The sequence below is a fragment of the Mobula birostris genome, chromosome 16 (genome assembly GCF_030028105.1).
Source record: "Mobula birostris isolate sMobBir1 chromosome 16, sMobBir1.hap1, whole genome shotgun sequence".
Taxonomy (NCBI): Eukaryota; Metazoa; Chordata; class Chondrichthyes; order Myliobatiformes; family Myliobatidae; genus Mobula; species Mobula birostris.
Genome location: NC_092385.1, coordinates 9,637,828 through 9,656,766, shown reverse-complemented (window position 1 = coordinate 9,656,766; position 18,939 = coordinate 9,637,828). Strand labels below are relative to the sequence as shown.

The 18,939-nt window shown below is 39.0% G+C and overlaps 1 protein-coding gene across 2 annotated transcripts in view; it reads left to right on the top strand.

Annotated features, from left to right (window-relative positions):
* Nucleotides 1–18,939, top strand: part of prkar2aa (protein kinase, cAMP-dependent, regulatory, type II, alpha A) — a 355,118-nt gene that overhangs the window by 267,746 nt on the left and 68,433 nt on the right. For both annotated transcript variants that reach the window (XM_072280287.1, XM_072280285.1), the window contains one exon: nt 12,891–12,997. In XM_072280287.1, coding sequence (XP_072136388.1) covers nt 12,891–12,997 — 107 coding nt within the window. The remainder of the gene's footprint in view (nt 1–12,890; nt 12,998–18,939) is intronic.

Below are 18,939 nucleotides of genomic sequence, written 5' to 3'. Positions count from 1 at the left end.
TGTTTTTCTGTGGTTAGTCTTAACAGTGGTATTTTCAAGCTCTGGATGCTTTCTAAGGGGTAGAGTCAAGGTCACTTAAGGCAAAATTAGTCTTTGATGAGATATTTGAAGTGTTTCTTCCAGTGGACACTTGTAGCTTAAGCTGTGCTCCATTCTTAACTGAGCAGATTGGATACTTGCGTGTTTGAGTGATCGACGTTCTTGATGGTGCTGAAGAATCCTTACGAAGTGGTAAAAGCTTGTGCAGACCAGAGGGTTGGGTGGGGAGTTTTTTTATGAAACAGCAGCAGGAGACTGAACAGCTAATTAGGAAGGAGAAATTGATTGTTATAGTAATATCAAAACAAACAACAAGAGGTTCTTTGGATCAATAAAAAGGAAGTGGGTAGTTAAATCTGGGAACCCTGGTGAGTGAACTGATAGATTAACAACAGGAAAGGAAATAACAATTTTAATCAATATTTGGCATCAGTCTTATGTTGGAGGATACTACGCATGTTGAAAGGGTGATATATGGTTTAGTTTTGAATGGTGTGGAAGAACTTGTACCATTCTCTATTACAAGAGGCAATAAAAGTATAGCAGTCAAATCCCCAGGACCTGTTGACCTGCACCTGACCATTTTATGGGAAATAGCTGCAGAGATGGTGGCAGTAGTTCAAGTCTTTCAAAGCTAAATCCTGGGAGGAAAACTCCAAGATTGATATGATTCTCTTGTTCAAAAGGGGAGGGAAATTAAAAGCAGGAAACTAGAGCCCAGTTGGCTAAAATGTCTGCTTTTGGGTAGTTGCTGAAATTTATAATCAATGAACTAATCATTAAGAAAAGCTTGTTTGTAATTAGACTAAATCACCATGGTTTTATGGAAGAGAAATTTGACAAATTTGAAATTTCTTCAGGAATATAACTAACTATAAAAGAAGGGAACCTATAGATCTGGTGTATTTTGATTTCCAGAGACTTGATAAGATGCCATATAAAAGACTGGAGCATAGGATAAGTGCTCACAGTACTGGTGGAAGTGCATTAACATGAATTATCCTGTAGAAGACATTTTCTGGAATGCCCTTTTCTGATAGAGATACTGTAACTATTGTCACAGCCGTTAGCTGTGGTGGATTTAAGGGGAAAGTAGATGATATCAGCATCAGGATTACCATCTCTTGACATGTCGTGAAATTTGTTGTTTGTGGCACCAGTACAATGCTATACATGAAAAAAAATAAAAGTTACAATAATAAGTATATAAAAAAATAAATTAGCAGTGCAAAAAGACAACAAAATAGTGAGACAGTGTTCAAGGGTTCATGAACTGTTCAAAAATCTGATGGCAGAGGGGGAGAACTTGTATGTATGTGTGTCTTCAGGCTCCTGTACCTCCTGATTGATGGTAGTAAAGAGAAGAGAGCATATCATGGTTGGTGAGAGTCCTTAATGATGATTGCCACCTTAGTGAAGATGTCCTTGATAGTGGGGGTGCTATTGTCCATAATGGGGTTTACAACTCTCTGCAGTTTGTTTTTGATCCTGTGCTTTAATGCCTTCATACCAGGCAGTGATGCAATCAGTCAGAATGCTACCCTCAGTACATCATTAGAAATTTGCTAGGGTCTTTGGTGACATACCAAACCTCATGAAGTATAGCCGTTCGCTCTATTTGTCATCTCCTCAATTATTTGATTTCTATGTTAATGATTTGAAGGATGGGACAGAGTTTAACATATCTAAAGTTTGCAAATAACATAAAAATAAGTGGCCAAGCATGCTGCAGTGAGAATGTTTGAACTTTGCAACTTGAGATAGCTGGATGAGTGGATAAGTAAAAACTCATTAAATGGACTGTAATGAAAGAAAGTGCATTTGGAAGAATCAAAAGGCAGGCATTTAGCTTAATGGAGACACTATAAGTACCAAATAGCTGTGTTATTTAACTGGCTGCTGAGTTCACTGATAGCTTTAACCTCTTGCCTTGGCAGTCTGAGGTACCCACCTGCTTCATCCAGGCTTCAGTTATATTGGTACACAAGAAGAATGTGGTAACCTGCATCAATGAATAGCGCATTAGCACAGTAGCACCATACAGTGGCATGCAAAAGTTTGGGCACCCCGGTCAAAATTTCTGTTACTGTCAATAGCTAAGCGAATAAAAAATGACCTTATTTTCCAAAGGGCATTAAGTTAAAGATGACACATTTCTTTAACATTTTAAGCAAGATTACTTTTTAATTTCCATCTTTTACAGTTTCAAAATAACAAAAAGGAAAAGGGCCCGAAGCAAAAGCTTGGGCACCCTGCATGGTCAGTACTTAGTAACACCCCCTTTGGCAAGTATCACAGCTTGTAAACGCTTTCTGTAGCCAGCTAAGAGTCTTTCAATTCTTGTTTGGGGATTTTCGCCCATTCTTCCTTGCAAAAGGCTTCTAGTTCTGTGAGATTCTTGGGCTGTCTTGCATGCACTGCTCTTTTGAGGTCTATCCACAAATTCTCGATGATGTTTAGGTCGGGGGACTGTGAGGGCCATGGCAAAACCTTCAGCTTGTGCCTCTTGAGGTAGTCCATTGTGGATTTTGAGGTGTGTTTAGGATCATTATCCTGTTATAGAAGCCATCCTCTTTTCATCCTCAGCTTTTTTACAGATGGTGTGATGTCTGCTTCCAGAATTTGCTGGTATTTAATTGAATTCATTCTTCCCTCTACCAGTAAATATTCCCTGTGCCACCAGGCTGCAACACAAGCCCAAAGCATGATTGATCCAGCCCCATGCTTAACAGTTGGAGAGGGGTTCTTTTCATGAAATTCTGCACCCTTTTTTCTCCAAACATACCTTTGCTCATTGTGGCCAAAAAGTTCCATTTTAACTTCATCATTCCAGAGGACTTGTTTCCGAAATGCATCAGGCTTGTTTAGATGTTCCTTTGCAAACTTGTGACACTGAATTTTGTGGTGAGGACGCAGGAAAAGTTTTCTTCTGATGAGTCTTCCATGAAGGTCATATTTGTGCAGGTGCCGCTGCACAGTAGAACAGTGTACCACCACTCCAGAGTCTGCTAAATCTTCCTGAAGGTCTTTTGTAGTCAAACCGGGGTTTTGATTTGCCTTTCTAGCAATCCTATGAGCAGTTCTCTCGGAAAGTTTTCTTGGTCTTCCAGACCTCAACTTGACCTCCACCATTCCTGTTAACTGCCATTTCTTAATTACATTACGAACTGAGGAAACGGCTACCTGAAAGCACTTTGCTGTCTTATAGCCTTCTCCTGATTTGTGGGCATCATTTAATTTTCAGAGTGCTAGGCAGCTGCTTAGAGGAGCACTTAGCATCCAAAAGCCTATTGATCGTAGCTTTGAAAATTCTCAATAATTGATTATCCATTTCCTCTGGTAGAGAATTTCTGAAATTTATGATCTTAAAATAATCTCTTTTCATCTTAGACTAAAGTGGCCAATTCTATTTGTTTATTCATATTTCTGCTGTCAGACTTTCAGCCAGTTTTCTATCCACGTTGGAATGCTACCCAACTCTGTGTGCTCATATGAAATAGTTTCATGTGTATTCTTAGTCAAGATTCCAGATTGCTTAATGTCATTTCCAGGACACAAGTGTAATGGAGAATGAAATAATTGTTACGCTGGATCAAATGCAGCACAAAAAAAAGACAAACAACACAATAGTCCTTCCATTGATGCAACATAGCCTCTCTGATAGGAGTGGGACGTCCCAATCCCATGAGGACTGGTGGGATCCTTCATGATGTTACTGGCCCTTTTCTGGCACCTTTCTGTAAATTTGTCCTTGATAGCGGGTAGGGTGGTGCCGGGAACGTGTTGAGCAGTTTTGACTACCTGTTGTGAACTGCAGTGCACTTCCTGAACCATGCTTGTTAGTACACTCGCTGCTACGCAACTGTAGAATGACATGAGTATAGATGTGCGTAGTCCAGCTCACTTCAACATTCTCAGAAAGTAGAAACGTGTGTGAGCATTCCTGATTGTATAGAATGTGTTCTGGGACCATGAGAGTTTGAAACTGCTCACAGTTTCCACAGCTGTGCTGCTGATGTAAAGAAGGATGTGAGTGGTGTGAGTTCTTTTGAAGTCAAAGGCCTTTTGATATTTTGATATATTAACACCAGATAAACACATTTGATTATTGCTTTCATATACCCAATGTTGCAATCTTAATTAGATTCATCCTTTAATAAAACCCAGTTGACTCTGCTTAATTACATTCTGATTTTCTCTGCACTTTTAACCATGTGCTTCATAATGGACTTCAACATTTTACCAGCAGCTACCACCAGGCTAAGTAATCTCTGGTTCCTTGTTTTCTCTCTTCATCTCTTTTTTTTTGAACAAGTAGTCTTTACTTTTAGTTCTTAATTTCTGAAGTACATTTTGTTTAGTCATATTGGCTATTTTAAGGTTCTCTCTGTTATTGGGGCCACTATTTCTATTACATTTCTGCAATATCTAGTGTGCTGTGGACTCTTTAATCTTATTAAAAATAAGTGAAATCCTTCCTATAGAGAAAAATAAAAACTTGAAAGCATATATAGTGCAATTATTATTATAGATTTTATATCGAAGTATTTTCTAGATCTTTAGTGGGTGCTAAATTCAGGCATAGGCTGCAATTATTTAGTTATTTAAAAGTGTGGTTTTAAAAAGGCAGGAATTGTATGCATAGGTTTTATCATTCAAATAAGGAATAGACAGGGTGAGTAAAGTTTTTGTAGTTATGCCACCAGAAATATGATGTACCCATCAGGAAAGATTACATAGATTGCATTTTTCTGTTGGAGAAGTGGTGACCCTTATCTAAGCTTTCAGAAGTAAGAAAAACTTTCATAACTTATGAATATTTTCACTTGATTTCCAATCAAACTGGGAATTCCAAATAAAACAATGGCTTAGTAAATGTTGTGGATGTTGAACTTACTATTGCTGAGAGTTTTTGATTAAATTATGAAGATATATTTAAGGGGGAAACAGAGAAACATGAGATGGATTGGATGAGAATGTTAGGCTAGTGGAGGAAGTATGGACAGAAGCTCAAGTAGTGCACATGTTTTTTTGTGAATAAGGTTAGGAAATTAGCCTGCTGAAGGCAGTCCTGAGGTTATCTGAGCACCAGTCTATTTTGTGTCACTCGGTGTTTTTATGTGCGACCTTAATAAATACGTTTTGATATTTTGATGTATTGATACCTGATAAACACATTTAAATATTGTTGTAATGTTGCATCTTCACATATTGATTGGATTCATCCTTTAATTAAAACCTGATCAGATTGAGTTTAATTATTGAAGAAACTTGCTTTCTGTCTCTCTGGTTGAGGATGGCTTGTTTTCAGTCCAGTTACATGTGTCTTGAGGTTCCTGAAGAGTGGCTTGAAGGAAATGCAGATTCTGCAGATTTTTCCACATTCGCATATGAGATCCCGTCACATACTCAGACCTCTACAGAATGCTTCTGCGCCATTTCGAGAGGTCATGGGTCAGCAATTGTCATGAATCTGTAAGGATATCGTATTCCCTCAAGGAGACCTTGAGGGCATTCTTAAAATGTTTTCAGTCCCCTTGGAAGTTGTCTGCAGTGACAGAGTTCAGAAGTAGAGTGCTTATTTCTGGACTCTGGTGTGAGGCAAGAGGGCAGTGTAGTCTGCCCACTGGAGCTGGTTATGTTGAGAGCCCTGATGCTTGGGATCCTGGCCAGGGAGATGATATTACTATTGTTTTGCCTATCCTGTTTTTGATATGGAGGAATTTGTAGAGTTTTCTTTGATACTTCTCCAGTGGTTTGAGTTTTCTCCTGTAGATTGTCCAGTTTCCAAAGCGTAGAGGAAGGCAGGTACACCATGTAGACCATCATCGTTGTTCAGTCTTGGCCTTGGAATACTGTTTTCCTCAATGGGCCAAAGGCTACATTAGAGATGCCTTGAATTTTGTAATCCATATCTACCTTGGCTGTGTGATGTTCTCTGCATACAAATAACTGAAAAAAGAACATAAGAAAATGGGAACAAGATCATGGCACTTGGCCCCTCGAGCCTGCTCCACCATCTTTATGATCATGACTGATAACGACTTGGGCCTCATCTCCTCTCCTGTGCCATTTGCCCTTAACCCTTAATAAACTGTAAATTCAAAAATGTATTTCCTTTCTTAGTGATGAAACCACTGTCATAGGCTGAATCAAAGGGGGTGATGAATCAGCATATAGGAGGGAGACTGAAATTCTGGCTGAGTGGTGTCATAACAACAGCTGCTCACTCAATGTCAGCAAGATCAAGGAACTGATTATAGACTTCAGGAGAAGGGAGCTAGTAGTTCGTGAGCCAGTCTTCATCAGAGGTGGAGAGGATCAGCAACCTTAAATTCCTAGATGTTGTTATTTCAGAGTACCTGTCCTGGGCCCAGCACATATGTGCAATTATGAAGAAAGCACGACAGCACCTCTACTTCCTTAGGAGTTTGCAGAGATTCAGTATGACATCTAAAACTTCGACAAACTTCTATAGATGAGTAGTAGGGAGTGTATTGACTGGCTGCATCACAGCCTGTTATGGAAACACCAATGCCTTTGAACAACAAACTTTACAAAAATTTTTAAAAAAGTCCATCGTGGGTAAAACTCTGAATCATTGAGCACATCTACATGAAACGTTGTTACAGGAAAGCAGCATCCATCATCAGAGACCCCCACCATCAAGGCCATGCTCTATTCTTGCTGCTGCCATCAGGAAGAAGGTACACGAGCCTTAGGACTCGCACCACCAGGCTTAGGAAAGGTTACTACCCTTCAACTATCGGGCTCTTGAACAAAGGGGATAACATCGCCCAGCTTCACTTGCCCCATCATTGAAATGTTCCCACAATAAATAGGTTCACTTTCAAGGACTCATCATCTCATGTTATCGATAGTTATTGCTTATTTATTTAAATTATTGTTTCTTCATTTTGCATTTGCACAGTTTGTTGTCTTCTGTACTCTGGCTGAAAGCCCTAGTTTGGCAGTCGTTCATTGATTTTGTTATAATTACTATCCGATAGATTTATTGAGTATGCCCACAAGAAAATGAATCTCATGGTTGTAAATGGTGACATATATGTACTTTGATAATAAAATTTACTTCGTACTGCATAAATACCCACAACGATGATTTGATCCTGAACAACTCTGCAGGGTAGGGGATTTCAGAGATTCATCACCTTCTGTGATGCAGTTTCCCCTTCAGCTGGTGGATCAACTCTGCTGCAGCAGGAATATTGTAGGAAGTGATGTGCAGAGTTATAATGTGGAAAATGAAAAAGAGTATTGGTACCTTGCTTTACCTCAGTCTACATTAGGATTGCGCCTTGGTTAGGATCATGCTTTGTATATTGTCGTATAAGGATGAGAATGGAGAGGAGGGCCAAGTACATGGTAAATGTTAGAGTAATGCTGATAGATTTATGAGGGAAGCCAAATCTGGAAAATCTCTTCATAATTTCTTTCATTCAACAGTCAAAAGCTTCTAAAACCAGTCACAGTGGTTGTTGATGTCTGTGTTTTTATGAATTTGTCAAATGGTGAAGACTATGTCCAATGTGTCTGTTGATGAATGCAGTCTGGATGAAGATAGTAAGTGAGAAAACACAAGAAATCTAGCAAGATGCCAATGATTGCACCATCTTAGAGAATCATTCTCCTGTCCTTCGCACACCCCTCCCAGTCTGTAACCACTCCATATCCTCTTCCTGAAGATGTCTTGGGTACATCAGGGATTTCATATGCTCCATAAACCTTGTTACTCAGGGATTTCATATGCTCCATACACCCTGTTACTTTTCAACTAATGTTGAAGATAAGAGTCTTTGTTGAGGGGGTCTTTGAAGGACTCCTTCCAGCAGCTGCTTGAAAGATCTTTCATGTTCTTGACCTTGCAGAGTGGCACTTATGATGTTTGATAATCGTGAAGAATTCTTGCAGGTTGTAGATTATTACCTTGATGCTGGATTTCTTGTGCTTTCTCACCTACTATCTTCTTTTTAATTAACATTTTTTAATAGGTACAATTTAATGTCAGAGAAATGTATCCAATATACCTCCTGAAATTCTTTTTATTGGACATTTGCCATCAATTCCCTGAACATCATATTTTAGCCTTGAGATGTATTTCTGTTTTTCAAGTCCAAGCATCATTAATTAGTTCCTGGATCTTCTGGTTGGTCTTATCAAATGAGTGTCAGGATTTTCTCAAAGAGAAATAGAGAAATCCACGAAAGCCTGACAATCTTGGCATGATTCTGAAGCAGAGACTTAATTCATGAATGACCCTTACCCCCCAGCGACTTGCCCTCTTTTCATTAATAGTATCAATGAGGAGTCACAGGAGCCTGAAGATATACACTCAGCATTTTAGGAACAGCTTCTTCCCTTATGCCACCAAATTTCTGAAGTGTTCACAGACCATTTCTCACTATTTTTCTCACTTTTTGCACCATATATTCATTATTTGTAGTGATTTTTATGTATTGCACCATACTGCTGCAACAAATTTCACAACATATGTCAGTGATGATAAACCAGATTCTGCATTTTCTTGTAACTGCAGCAACTGCACATCTCAGTCCAGATGAAGCTAGTACTGTAGTATACTTTATTAATATCCTCCACTGAAAGCTTCCATTGGATAATAAGACCGTAAGACATACAAGTACTGTATAAATAAGAAAAAACTAGGGTGCCCAAGACTTGTACAGTACTGTATTTGCCAACGTAGAGCATAGAGCGTGCTTGTAAATCGGACAGGAGCAAACGATGTTGGAAATGGTGAGGGTGGAGTGCCTCTGGAGGTGTGTGGGACAGGTGGCAGAGAAGGAGTGCCGGGGCAGGGTGTGGCATGTGTGCAGACACACCCAGCCCTGAGACAGCAGGCAAGGTCATGTGATTACAAACAATTGTTTATTGATCATTACAGAATGTCTCTCTGGTGCTTCCTGCTCCCTCCCTTCTCCCTTCCCCTTTTCCCAACCATGATTCCCCTGTTTCTGCCCCCTTCCCACTCTCAGTCCACAATAGAGACCTATATCAGAATTAGGTTTACCATCACTTACATATGTCATAAAATTTGTTTTTCTTTCTGGCAGCTGTGCAGTGCAATACATAAAATTACTCTGTTTGTACAATGCTGTGCAAATGTCTTAGGCACACTAGCTATATATATGTTCCTACGACTTTTGCACAATACTGCAGGAGCAGAGTTAGGCCATTTGGCACATCAAGTCTGCTCCACCATTTCATCATGGCTAATTTATTATCCCTCTCAACCCCATTCTCCCGTCTTCTCCATGTAACCTTTGACACCCTTACTAATCAAGAACCAATCAACCTTTCTTCCAGGTGAGGCAACACTTCACCTGTGAATCTTTTGGGGTTGTCTTCTGTATCTGGTTCTCTCGATGCTGCCTCCTCTGTGTTGGTGAGACCCGATGTAAATTGGGGGACCGTTTTGTTGAGCACCTCCGCTCCATTCACCAAAAGTGGAATTTTCCAATGGCCAACCTTTTTAATTCCTATCCTCATTTCCATTCCGACATGTCGGTGTATGGCCTCCTCTTTTGCCACGGTGAGGCCACTCTCAGGGTAGAGGGGCAACACCTCATATTCTGTCTAGGTAGCTTCCAACCTGATGGCATGAACATTGATTTCCCCTTCTGTTTTTTTTCTTCACCCTTCCCTCTTCTTTTATTCCACATTCTGGCTTCTTATTTCTTCTCTTCACTTGACTATCCCCTCATCCTGGTGCCCTTTCTGCCATGGTCAACTGTCTGCTCTCATCAGGTTTCTTCTTCTCCAGTCATTTACGTTTCTCACATTCTTGTCTTTACCTGTCACCTTCTAACTAATCCTTCTTCTCATCCCCCATCATTTTGCTCTGGTGTTTTCCCCTTCCTTTCCAGTCCTGAAGAAGGGCCTTGGCCCAAAACGTCAATTGGTTATTAATTTCCTTAGATGCTGCCTGAGCTGCTGATTCTTCCAGCATTTTGTGTGTGAACTTCCGCTTTAAATACACCCATCGACTTGGTCTCTATTAGCAGTTTGTGGCAATGAATTCCAAAGATTCGCCATCCTCTGGTTAAAGAAATCCCTCTTTAGAATACAAAGGATTGCAAGTATTTGGTAGGTTTTATGATAGGTTAATCAACATGGTGAATTTAGTTAACTGTGTTTCAGCATCACAGTAATTCTGTTGACTTTATTTTGGTGTTAATTCAATATGATATTTGATACAGTCAGAAAGCATTTCTTAATAGAAACTATCGTTGATTTGATTAGCTGAAATGCAATGAATGCAACTTGTTTATTTCTTTGTGTGCAGATCCATGAAAAAAACATCAATTTTTAAGTCTGTTACAAATTGGTTATTTTTACTGTGTAAGATTGTACATTTTAGGAAACTGTTCATAATCAGAAAGCCTGCACATTTTAATGTAAATGCATCTGCCGCATTTGCACGAGGTGGTAAATTTGGGCTGTTGGTTCGACATACCAGAGAATTATTTAAAATTGTTTTGTTGATTTTTTTCAAATTCCTCACTGGACTGCTTAAAACAAAACTTGAGCAATTGTTTAAGATGTGGAAATTTCCAAAAGAACAGCTTTAAAAATTCCATTTAAAGTTTATTTCCATGCGTGGAAAAAGCACAAAAACCTCTGAAGATTTGCAAATGAAGTCAGAAAAACTTGAGTGTAGGTGCCAGGAAATTGACATTTGCTTCTCCTGAGAATGTACTAATATGGTTGATTAATTTGCTTCACCAGTTCTACTTGAAAAAAATATCCATTTGAAGTCTAACCTTTTTGAGTCAGGCTGATATTGAATCAAAACAAGGTACTTAAAGACACAAATGGTATTTGATAAATGTCACCGTGTTATTGTAAGTTAAGTGAACTTGTGATGTTTTTCTTTCGTTAAACCTTTTACCATTAAAATGGGAGAAAAGGAAGTGCCAAAAAGTTTCTTCATTTATTTTCACTCTGTTTTGGAGGTTTGATGATTTAGGATGCGGTTTTCATTTGTTTAAAATGTGCAAAAATACCTTAAAATAGGATTGCAGATTACGGAACGTGGCTAGCCTGTTTACTCAGGGCAAGTCCCCAACGAGGCAACATGATTATCACCAAATTTGGTTTAGGGGATGAATATTGTCCAGGACCTGGGATAATTTCTCTGCTCCTCTTTCAGATAGGAGGTCAAGTTGTCTTGATTTAATTACGTATCTGAATGGTTGATTAATCTCTTTGTGGTATATCTTGCCAGCATACTCTGCTTTCCTTGTTTTTCAATTAGTTCTTCATTTTCACATGCTTTAACTTTTAAATGATCAGCAAACTGACATGCTGTTACTGAGACTAGATGATCTAGCCATATGCAAGTGGTATAATAGAATTAAAATGGGTGAGTGTCTATATGATTGAGCAATCACAATGTCTGGTGGGTAAGATTTAGTTGTGGCTTTTTAACCAAGAGTTGTATAAATGTTTGAAAGTGAAAGAGAGTTGTGGGATGATCAGGAAAAGCTCTGGGAATGGGATGGAACAGATTTGCATAAATTTCTCCATGATTTGAATGTATTTTCAAGTTTGAGTTGTGCTCGAACCAACTTAATTGCATTTGTATTTTGCTAGCAAAGCCAATATTGCCTTGTGCTGTCTCACATAGTCTGGTGTAGTTTTGTGTTGTTTCATGTAGTACCGGGGTCCTGGAGGAACGTTGTTTCGTTTTTACTGTGAACTGTACCAGCAGCTTATGGTTAAAATGACAATAAACTTGACTTGACTTGATTTGATTAATTGTACATAACTGTTGCCCTTCCAATGAGATGCATGTGATGGTAGTTCATGGTCAACTGGATTACTCTGGTTCTCTGAGTGAATTGCAGAATAGTTGCAGTGTGGGTGGAGACCATTCAGCCTTGATTGTATCTACTGGTTCTAGTAAAAGTCATCCTACTAGAATTGAATCTGGCTCCACCACTACACTTGGCATTACTTCCATATCTTAACTACAATAAAGCCTGTACAATCCATTATCCTATTGTTTGGAAATATTTATGGTTTGATACTTGGCTCACAGGAGCCACATTTACAAACTCCTTTTAGACTTTCGGGGACCCCAGCTAAACCCTCTTCAATTAAGCTCACGGACCTACTTTATACATCCCTTTTAACACACAGAGATCCTGTTCCTGAGCTCCCTTTAAACAAAAAGGACCCTTTTCCCAGGATTATTTTAAAAATACTGGAGCCCCTTTAAACTCAGGGTTATTATTCCCACAAGAATTTTAAATGCATCAGCTCCCTGCTTCCTACACACTTTTAAATTTATTGTGTTTTGTTTCATGTGCTCTCTTGAAATTGTCTGCTTTGCTAGAAAGTTTATTAAAGTCCTGTGTAAAATCTGAAAATGGATAATGAAATGTAGTTGATGTCTTAATGGGAATAATGTCCACTTGTCAAGAACATCTACCAATCCGACATCAAAAATGTCCATGGATGCTGGATTATTAAAGGTTTACTGTATTCACAATAGGTTGGGAAAACAGATTCCTAAAGATATGTTTTTTTAAGGTCCAGTAATGATTGATAGTCACTATTGTTGATACCAGAATTAACTAAAAATTCCTACCTATTCCAATGACATTTCACCTTGCTTCACCAGGGTCCTAAATTACCAGAGATAAATCACACAGTGACTATGATTCATAAAATACAGTATGCCCATTATGGTTTATTTTTAATTACAGTCATATGAGTGTAGATAAAATTGGGGTACTTCAACAATGGGAGAAAGGGAGTATAAACATTAAAAATATATACCAATTGATGACTTGGCATTATTTTAACAGGAACAAATATATGAAATTCTTGATGCAATGTTCGAGAGGAAAGTTGAACCATCAGAGCATGTCATTGACCAAGATGATGATGGAGACAATTTCTATGTAATTGAACGGTAAGGAACTTAAATCCTGTAGTGGAACAGAGATTTTGATTTAATATTATATATAGTGTAACTTAAGATCTCTTTTGTGAGTCATTTTGAGAAGGTTTTACTAGAATGTAAAATTGAATATTTCTACACATCTTATACCATGCACTGATTATTGTAAATAATAGTTGGAAAACAGTATTTTCTGGATTGAAATTTAGTTTTATGATTAGCTTTGAGTTCCAACCTCTGACTTGATTTTTAATGTTTATATTTCTAACAGATAGTATTTGTTCAGCGTTGGCGCGTGGCCAAGTGGTTAAGGCGTTCGTCTAGTGACTTGAAGGTCACTAGTTTGAGCCTTGGCTGAGGTGGCGTGTGTGTTCTTGAGCAAGGCACTTAATCACACATTGCTCTGCGATGACACCGGTGCCAAGCTGTATGGGTCCTAATGCCCTTCCCTAGGACAACATTGGTGGCGTGGAGAGGGGAGACTTGTAGCATGGGCATCTGCCGGTCTTCCATACAACCTTGCCCAGGCCTGCGCCCTGGAAACTTTCCAAGGTGCAAATCCATGGTCTCATGAGACTAACGGATGCCTATAATCAATTTGTTCAGTAGAGCCTTTATTTTCTTTGCCTCTTTATCTGTCCTTGTCTTCTGAAGCAAAAGCAAATAAACTTTTGGAGATACTCAAGCAGTATCTGGATGCAAAAGGATAACTGACATTTTGGGTCAAGTTCCAGCATCAGGGCAGTGTAATGCAGAGTCCTGACCTGAAAAGCAAACTATTCCTTTGCCTCCACAGATATTGCTTGACCCCCATAGAGTTCTTCCTGCAGTTTGTTTTATGTTCTAGATTCCAATATCTGCAGCTTCTCGTGTCCCCTTGTGCATTCTGAATGCTTTCTTAAAAACTAAAGTACAAGATAATGTTTAATGCAGTAATTGGATGTTTACTTCAAACATAATTTTATCTTTTAGGTATCTGTCTTTTCTACTTATTTTTAAGAGTCATTCTGAATATGTTCAGGATTAGGCTAAAACTGATCAATGCTCATTGAACGACATAACAGTGAGCTCCTTCAAAAGTTCAAAAGTCATTTTTCCCTCTCCCCCTTCTTCCATTCCCTACTCTGGTTCCCTTCTTACCTCTCCTCTTCTGCTTCCTATCACCTCTCCCTGGTGCCCCTCCTCCTTCCCTTTCTCCCATGGTCCACTGTCCTCTCCTATCAGATCCCTTTTACTAATGCCTTTACCACCTATCGCCTCCCAACTTCTCACTTCACTACCCGCTCCCCCGCTCACCTGGCCTCTTTCCTCGTTCTTTCCAGTCTTGATGAAGGGTCTTGGCTTGAAACTTCAACTGTTTATTCCTTTTAATAGGTGCTGTCTGACCTACTGAGTTCCTGAAGCATTTTGTCTGTGTTACTCCTTCAAAGGTTTTCTTCCATTTGAGGAAGTCCTCAAGTGAATTAGTACAATACAAACTTCACAAATAATATGATACATGTTATGCAAGATTATGAAATATTCCATGATGCAAAATACACTAATATGCCACCTACACTTTGGTAATTGAAGTAGCTTTATAACTATAACTGCCACTCAGATGCAATACTTTTTAATTCTGGCTCTGGATGAAGCTCATTCCAGTGATTATTTTATATATTACTTGCTTTTTAACCAGATAACTTTGAACATAACTCACTCAGAGGAACTTGTGCAATCCCATCTGTATGTGGAAGCTGCTAAGTTTTATCCCGAGCCTTACTTTATTATATAAACATCAACCACATCAATTAGATTGGGAAAGTCTTTGATTCATGTTGGCCTGCTGCAAGTTTATGAAGTTTGACTGTTACTACAACAAAAATGCTGTGATGGGAAGCAAGTCTGAGTGTATCAGCAGCCTGAACGTTGGTGAATAGGTTTTACTCCCATGTTGATTGTGATGCTTACCACTTTCAAAGACTGCAGGGGATGGAACCAGGCATAAACCATGCTTAATCCAGGCTGGCTTTATATGTGCACATTTGCTCAAGATTTTGACTGCATGTGAAAAATCATCTTTATGTTGCTACTTTTATCCATTTGATAGAAACCTGAACATAGCACAATAACTCCAAGGGTCTGTAATTCCTGGAGTTCTGGGGTAATTCAAACTCTATACTAGCACGTTTAACTGTACTGAACTATAGGAAGTTCATACTTTTCTCCCAGTGCATTCACTATTCATAAATAGTATTATCTACAGCAGTAGGTACAGTGACTTGATCTTTCTACCTTGCGATTTAAAAAAAAAATACCAATCACACAAGTTTTCATTCAGTTTTCTTTAGACTTGGTACCTTGGTCTGTATTTTCCAAGAAGTGACAGAAGTTCTTAACATTTCTCTCTGTTATTGTTAGGAAGCTGGAACTCCTGCATGAATGTAGAAATCCTGAACTCCCTGACAGGTGCTGAAGATGTCTTGACTGTGCTTAAAAGATGGGTTCTCCTTTACCAGAGTGCCATGTACCTATAATTTTTTTTTAAAGATTACTCCTGGCATTCTTATGTTAAGCCTAGATCAGATGAGACCTTATGCAAGGGCGCCAGAGTAGTGTATCAATTAGCATTACAGTGCCAGTGACCCGGGTTCAATTTTGCTGCCATTTGTAGGGAATTTGTATTTCCTCCCTGTGACTGCATGGGTTTCCTCCGGGTGCTCCAGTTTCCTCCCGCATTCCAAAGGCATATGGGTTAACATTTAGGTCTAACTGGGTGGCCTGGACTAGAAGGGCCTGTTACCATGCTGTATCTCTAAATAATAAAAATCGATAAATAAAGCACAATGGACGTACTGATCTCACTGTAGAGGAATAGGTAGATTTCATGTAATTTAACTGTTTGAAATGAAAATACGAGGGGTAATTGATAAGTTCATGGCCTAAGGAGATGAGTTATACAGCTCTCGTTACATGCATGTACAGTTCAGCTCTTTGAGTGATTATGCAGAAAGTTTGAAGTTAATAACTCATCTCCTTCGACCTTAGGCCACAAACTTATCAATCACCACGACACTGACTTCTGCAAAGATGGGATCCGTATGCTCCACGACCGCTGGACTAAGTGTGTAAATGTAGGAGGGAACTATGTTGAAAAATAAATGTGCTAGGTTTTCTAATGTAAACACAAAGAATTCTGCAGATGCTGGAAATTCAAGCAACACACATCAAAGTTGCTGGTGAACGCAGCAGGCCAGGCAGCATCTCTAGGAAGAGGTATAGTCGACGTTTCGGGCCGAGACCCTTAGACCTGACGATGGGTCTCGGCCCGAAACGTCGACTGTACCTCTTCCTAGAGATGCTGCCTGGCCTGCTGCGTTCACCAGCAACTTTGATGTGTGTTGCTAGGTTTTCTAATATTGACTCCTTCTACCTTAAGGCCACAGACTTATCAATCACCCCTTGTACTGTAAATGTAGTGAATTAAAGAAAATCTTCCCGTACTTCAGAAATTTAAAATGTAAATTAATTTCAATAGTTTGATTTTAAATAGTCTTTGTAAATTTTAAATGTCAATTGGGTAACTGAGCTGCAGGTTTACTACTTGTCAAGCAACACACATCAAAGTTGATGGTGAACGCAGCAGGCCAGGCAGCATCTCTAGGAAGAGGTACAGTCGAGATGCTACCTGGCCTGCTGCGTTCACCAGCAACTTTGATGTGTGTTGCTTGAATTTCCAGCATCTGCAGAATTCCTCGTGTTTACTACTTGTCAATTTTTTTTGTGTGGACGAGCTTTGCCACTTGCTAATAATGCAGGACCTCACCAATCAGGTTGATATTGGTTTGGATGGTGTTTGAAAATTGCATTGTGCTGTAGTCTTTCTGTTGATGCGTTTGCAGCTGACTAACTTGATTGTTTTATTTTAGATTCAAAATTTTCTGTGTTATCATTTACACCTATACCTATTGGTTCAAGCAGTTGGTTGAAATAAATAGTTTTGCCTTTCTCTTACATATTTGGTGCTATACAACAACTGCAAGACCACTTACTGCCAGGTATAATAGTATCTCTGAAATATATAGCTGGAAGGTGAAGGCAGTGCATAGTTGGAAAAACCATTACTTGCAATTTATCCTCCAAGACAGACATCATTCTGACATAGTCAAGTCTATTGTCAGTTAACTAAATACATGTATATAATGTATAATCATATAATGTATATAGAAACGAGACGATGTTTCTCCATACCAAGGTGTAAAGCACAGAAGTACACATAACACACATAACGCATGATAACTTATGAAGGTAATGAAAGTTATGACACAAAAGCACATTTCCACTCTTTTGCTGTTGTTGCTGGTTCCACAAAATACTTCACGACGCCAGCCATCAGTGATTGGGGTTCACATTCCACCACTGTCCAAAGGAGTTTGTATGTCCTTCCTGTGACTGCGTGAGTTTCCACCTGATACTCTGCTTACTTCCCACATTCTAAAGATGTATGGGCTAGGGTTAGTGAGTTGTGGGCATATTATGTTAGCAGTGGAAGAATGGCACACTTACGGGCTGCTGTTGTTGCAAATGTCACATTTCATTGTCTTGATGTATACATGACAAATAAAGCTAATCTTTCTTTCTTTTTTTTTGTAACCTCTATATTTTTCTGCTAACTCAAGGTGATGATGTTGCATCTCATTCCTCCCTCTTACCTGGTGAATGTAGTTTTAATGCTGCTCATCCTCAGCTAAGTTTTCCTGCTCTTCCTCCTTCTTAGTTTTAAATTGTGGTGTTGTAGAGTTGTGTACAGCATGGAATTGGGCCTTTCAGCCCAGCCTAGCTACTCCTAGTTGTATGCGTTTGGCCCATATTGCTCTAAACTTTCCCTATCCATGTACCAGTCCGGAGGTGTTTGCTGCTCCGGGACATTTTTACATCCTGATACCATCATGTGCTTTTTCATCCTGCATGAACTGTAAACTGCATTTGCTCATGACTCCCTGTGTAAAATGCCTTGGGAAATCTATCAGTGGTATACATTTGAAAAGAAAAAACTTTAAGTAATAGGTTACATAGCAACAGGGCATACTGAGGTGAAATATCAATAACGATCAGTACTGTAAAATAAATTGATATGCATTTATTGTCTGCTTTCATGGCCAATATTTTACCTAGTGTTGTTTACTTAGCATGAAATGAGATTTGCTTTCACTTGTGACTTCCTTGCATTAATGTGATGTTCAGTCATTTTGAGGTAAGCATTTTTTCTGAATAAAATACATGATCGTTAATTTAAGATCTACATTGTGCAGATAGAAATGGATGATATTGTTTTAGGCATCTGATTTTTTTTTTGACATCTGAGCATGAATTTTCATGGCAATTCTGCCTGCCGTATGGCCAAAAACACATCAATCAAAGTTTTCCTTTCATGCAAAATATTTCTTAGGAGAAATCGCAGCAAAGCAATTGCACTGGCATGTAGAGAAACAAGCTTGTATTTTTCAGAACTGATTCCTGCACACTCTATCACAGTAATAGTATTGTAAGCAAAAAGAACAGGCATCCTGACAGCAGTATGAATCTTATCAATGAAGAGCTCACAAAGACCATCAGATTGGTTGACTTTCATTTTCTAATGTTGGTTGAATACCTGAAAAATGCTGTTTTCAAATATTACTGTGCATTAAAGCATTTGGAGAAGAATTATTACACTTGCAATCATACAAAAATCAAAAATAAATTATTTTTAATTTATTCTATTTTTCCTTCCTATTGCACATTTAGAGAAGTGGTGTTGCCAAGCTGGATAGTGGAATGCCCTTCTGTGGGATGTGGGAAGGCAGAGAGACCTCCAGTGTTGGTGATGACTACACCTGCAAGAAGTGCATCCAGCTGCAGCTTCTAACAGGCTGGAGGTGAAGCTGGATGAACTCTGGATAATGCGGGAGGCTGATAGACAGGAAGCACAGGGA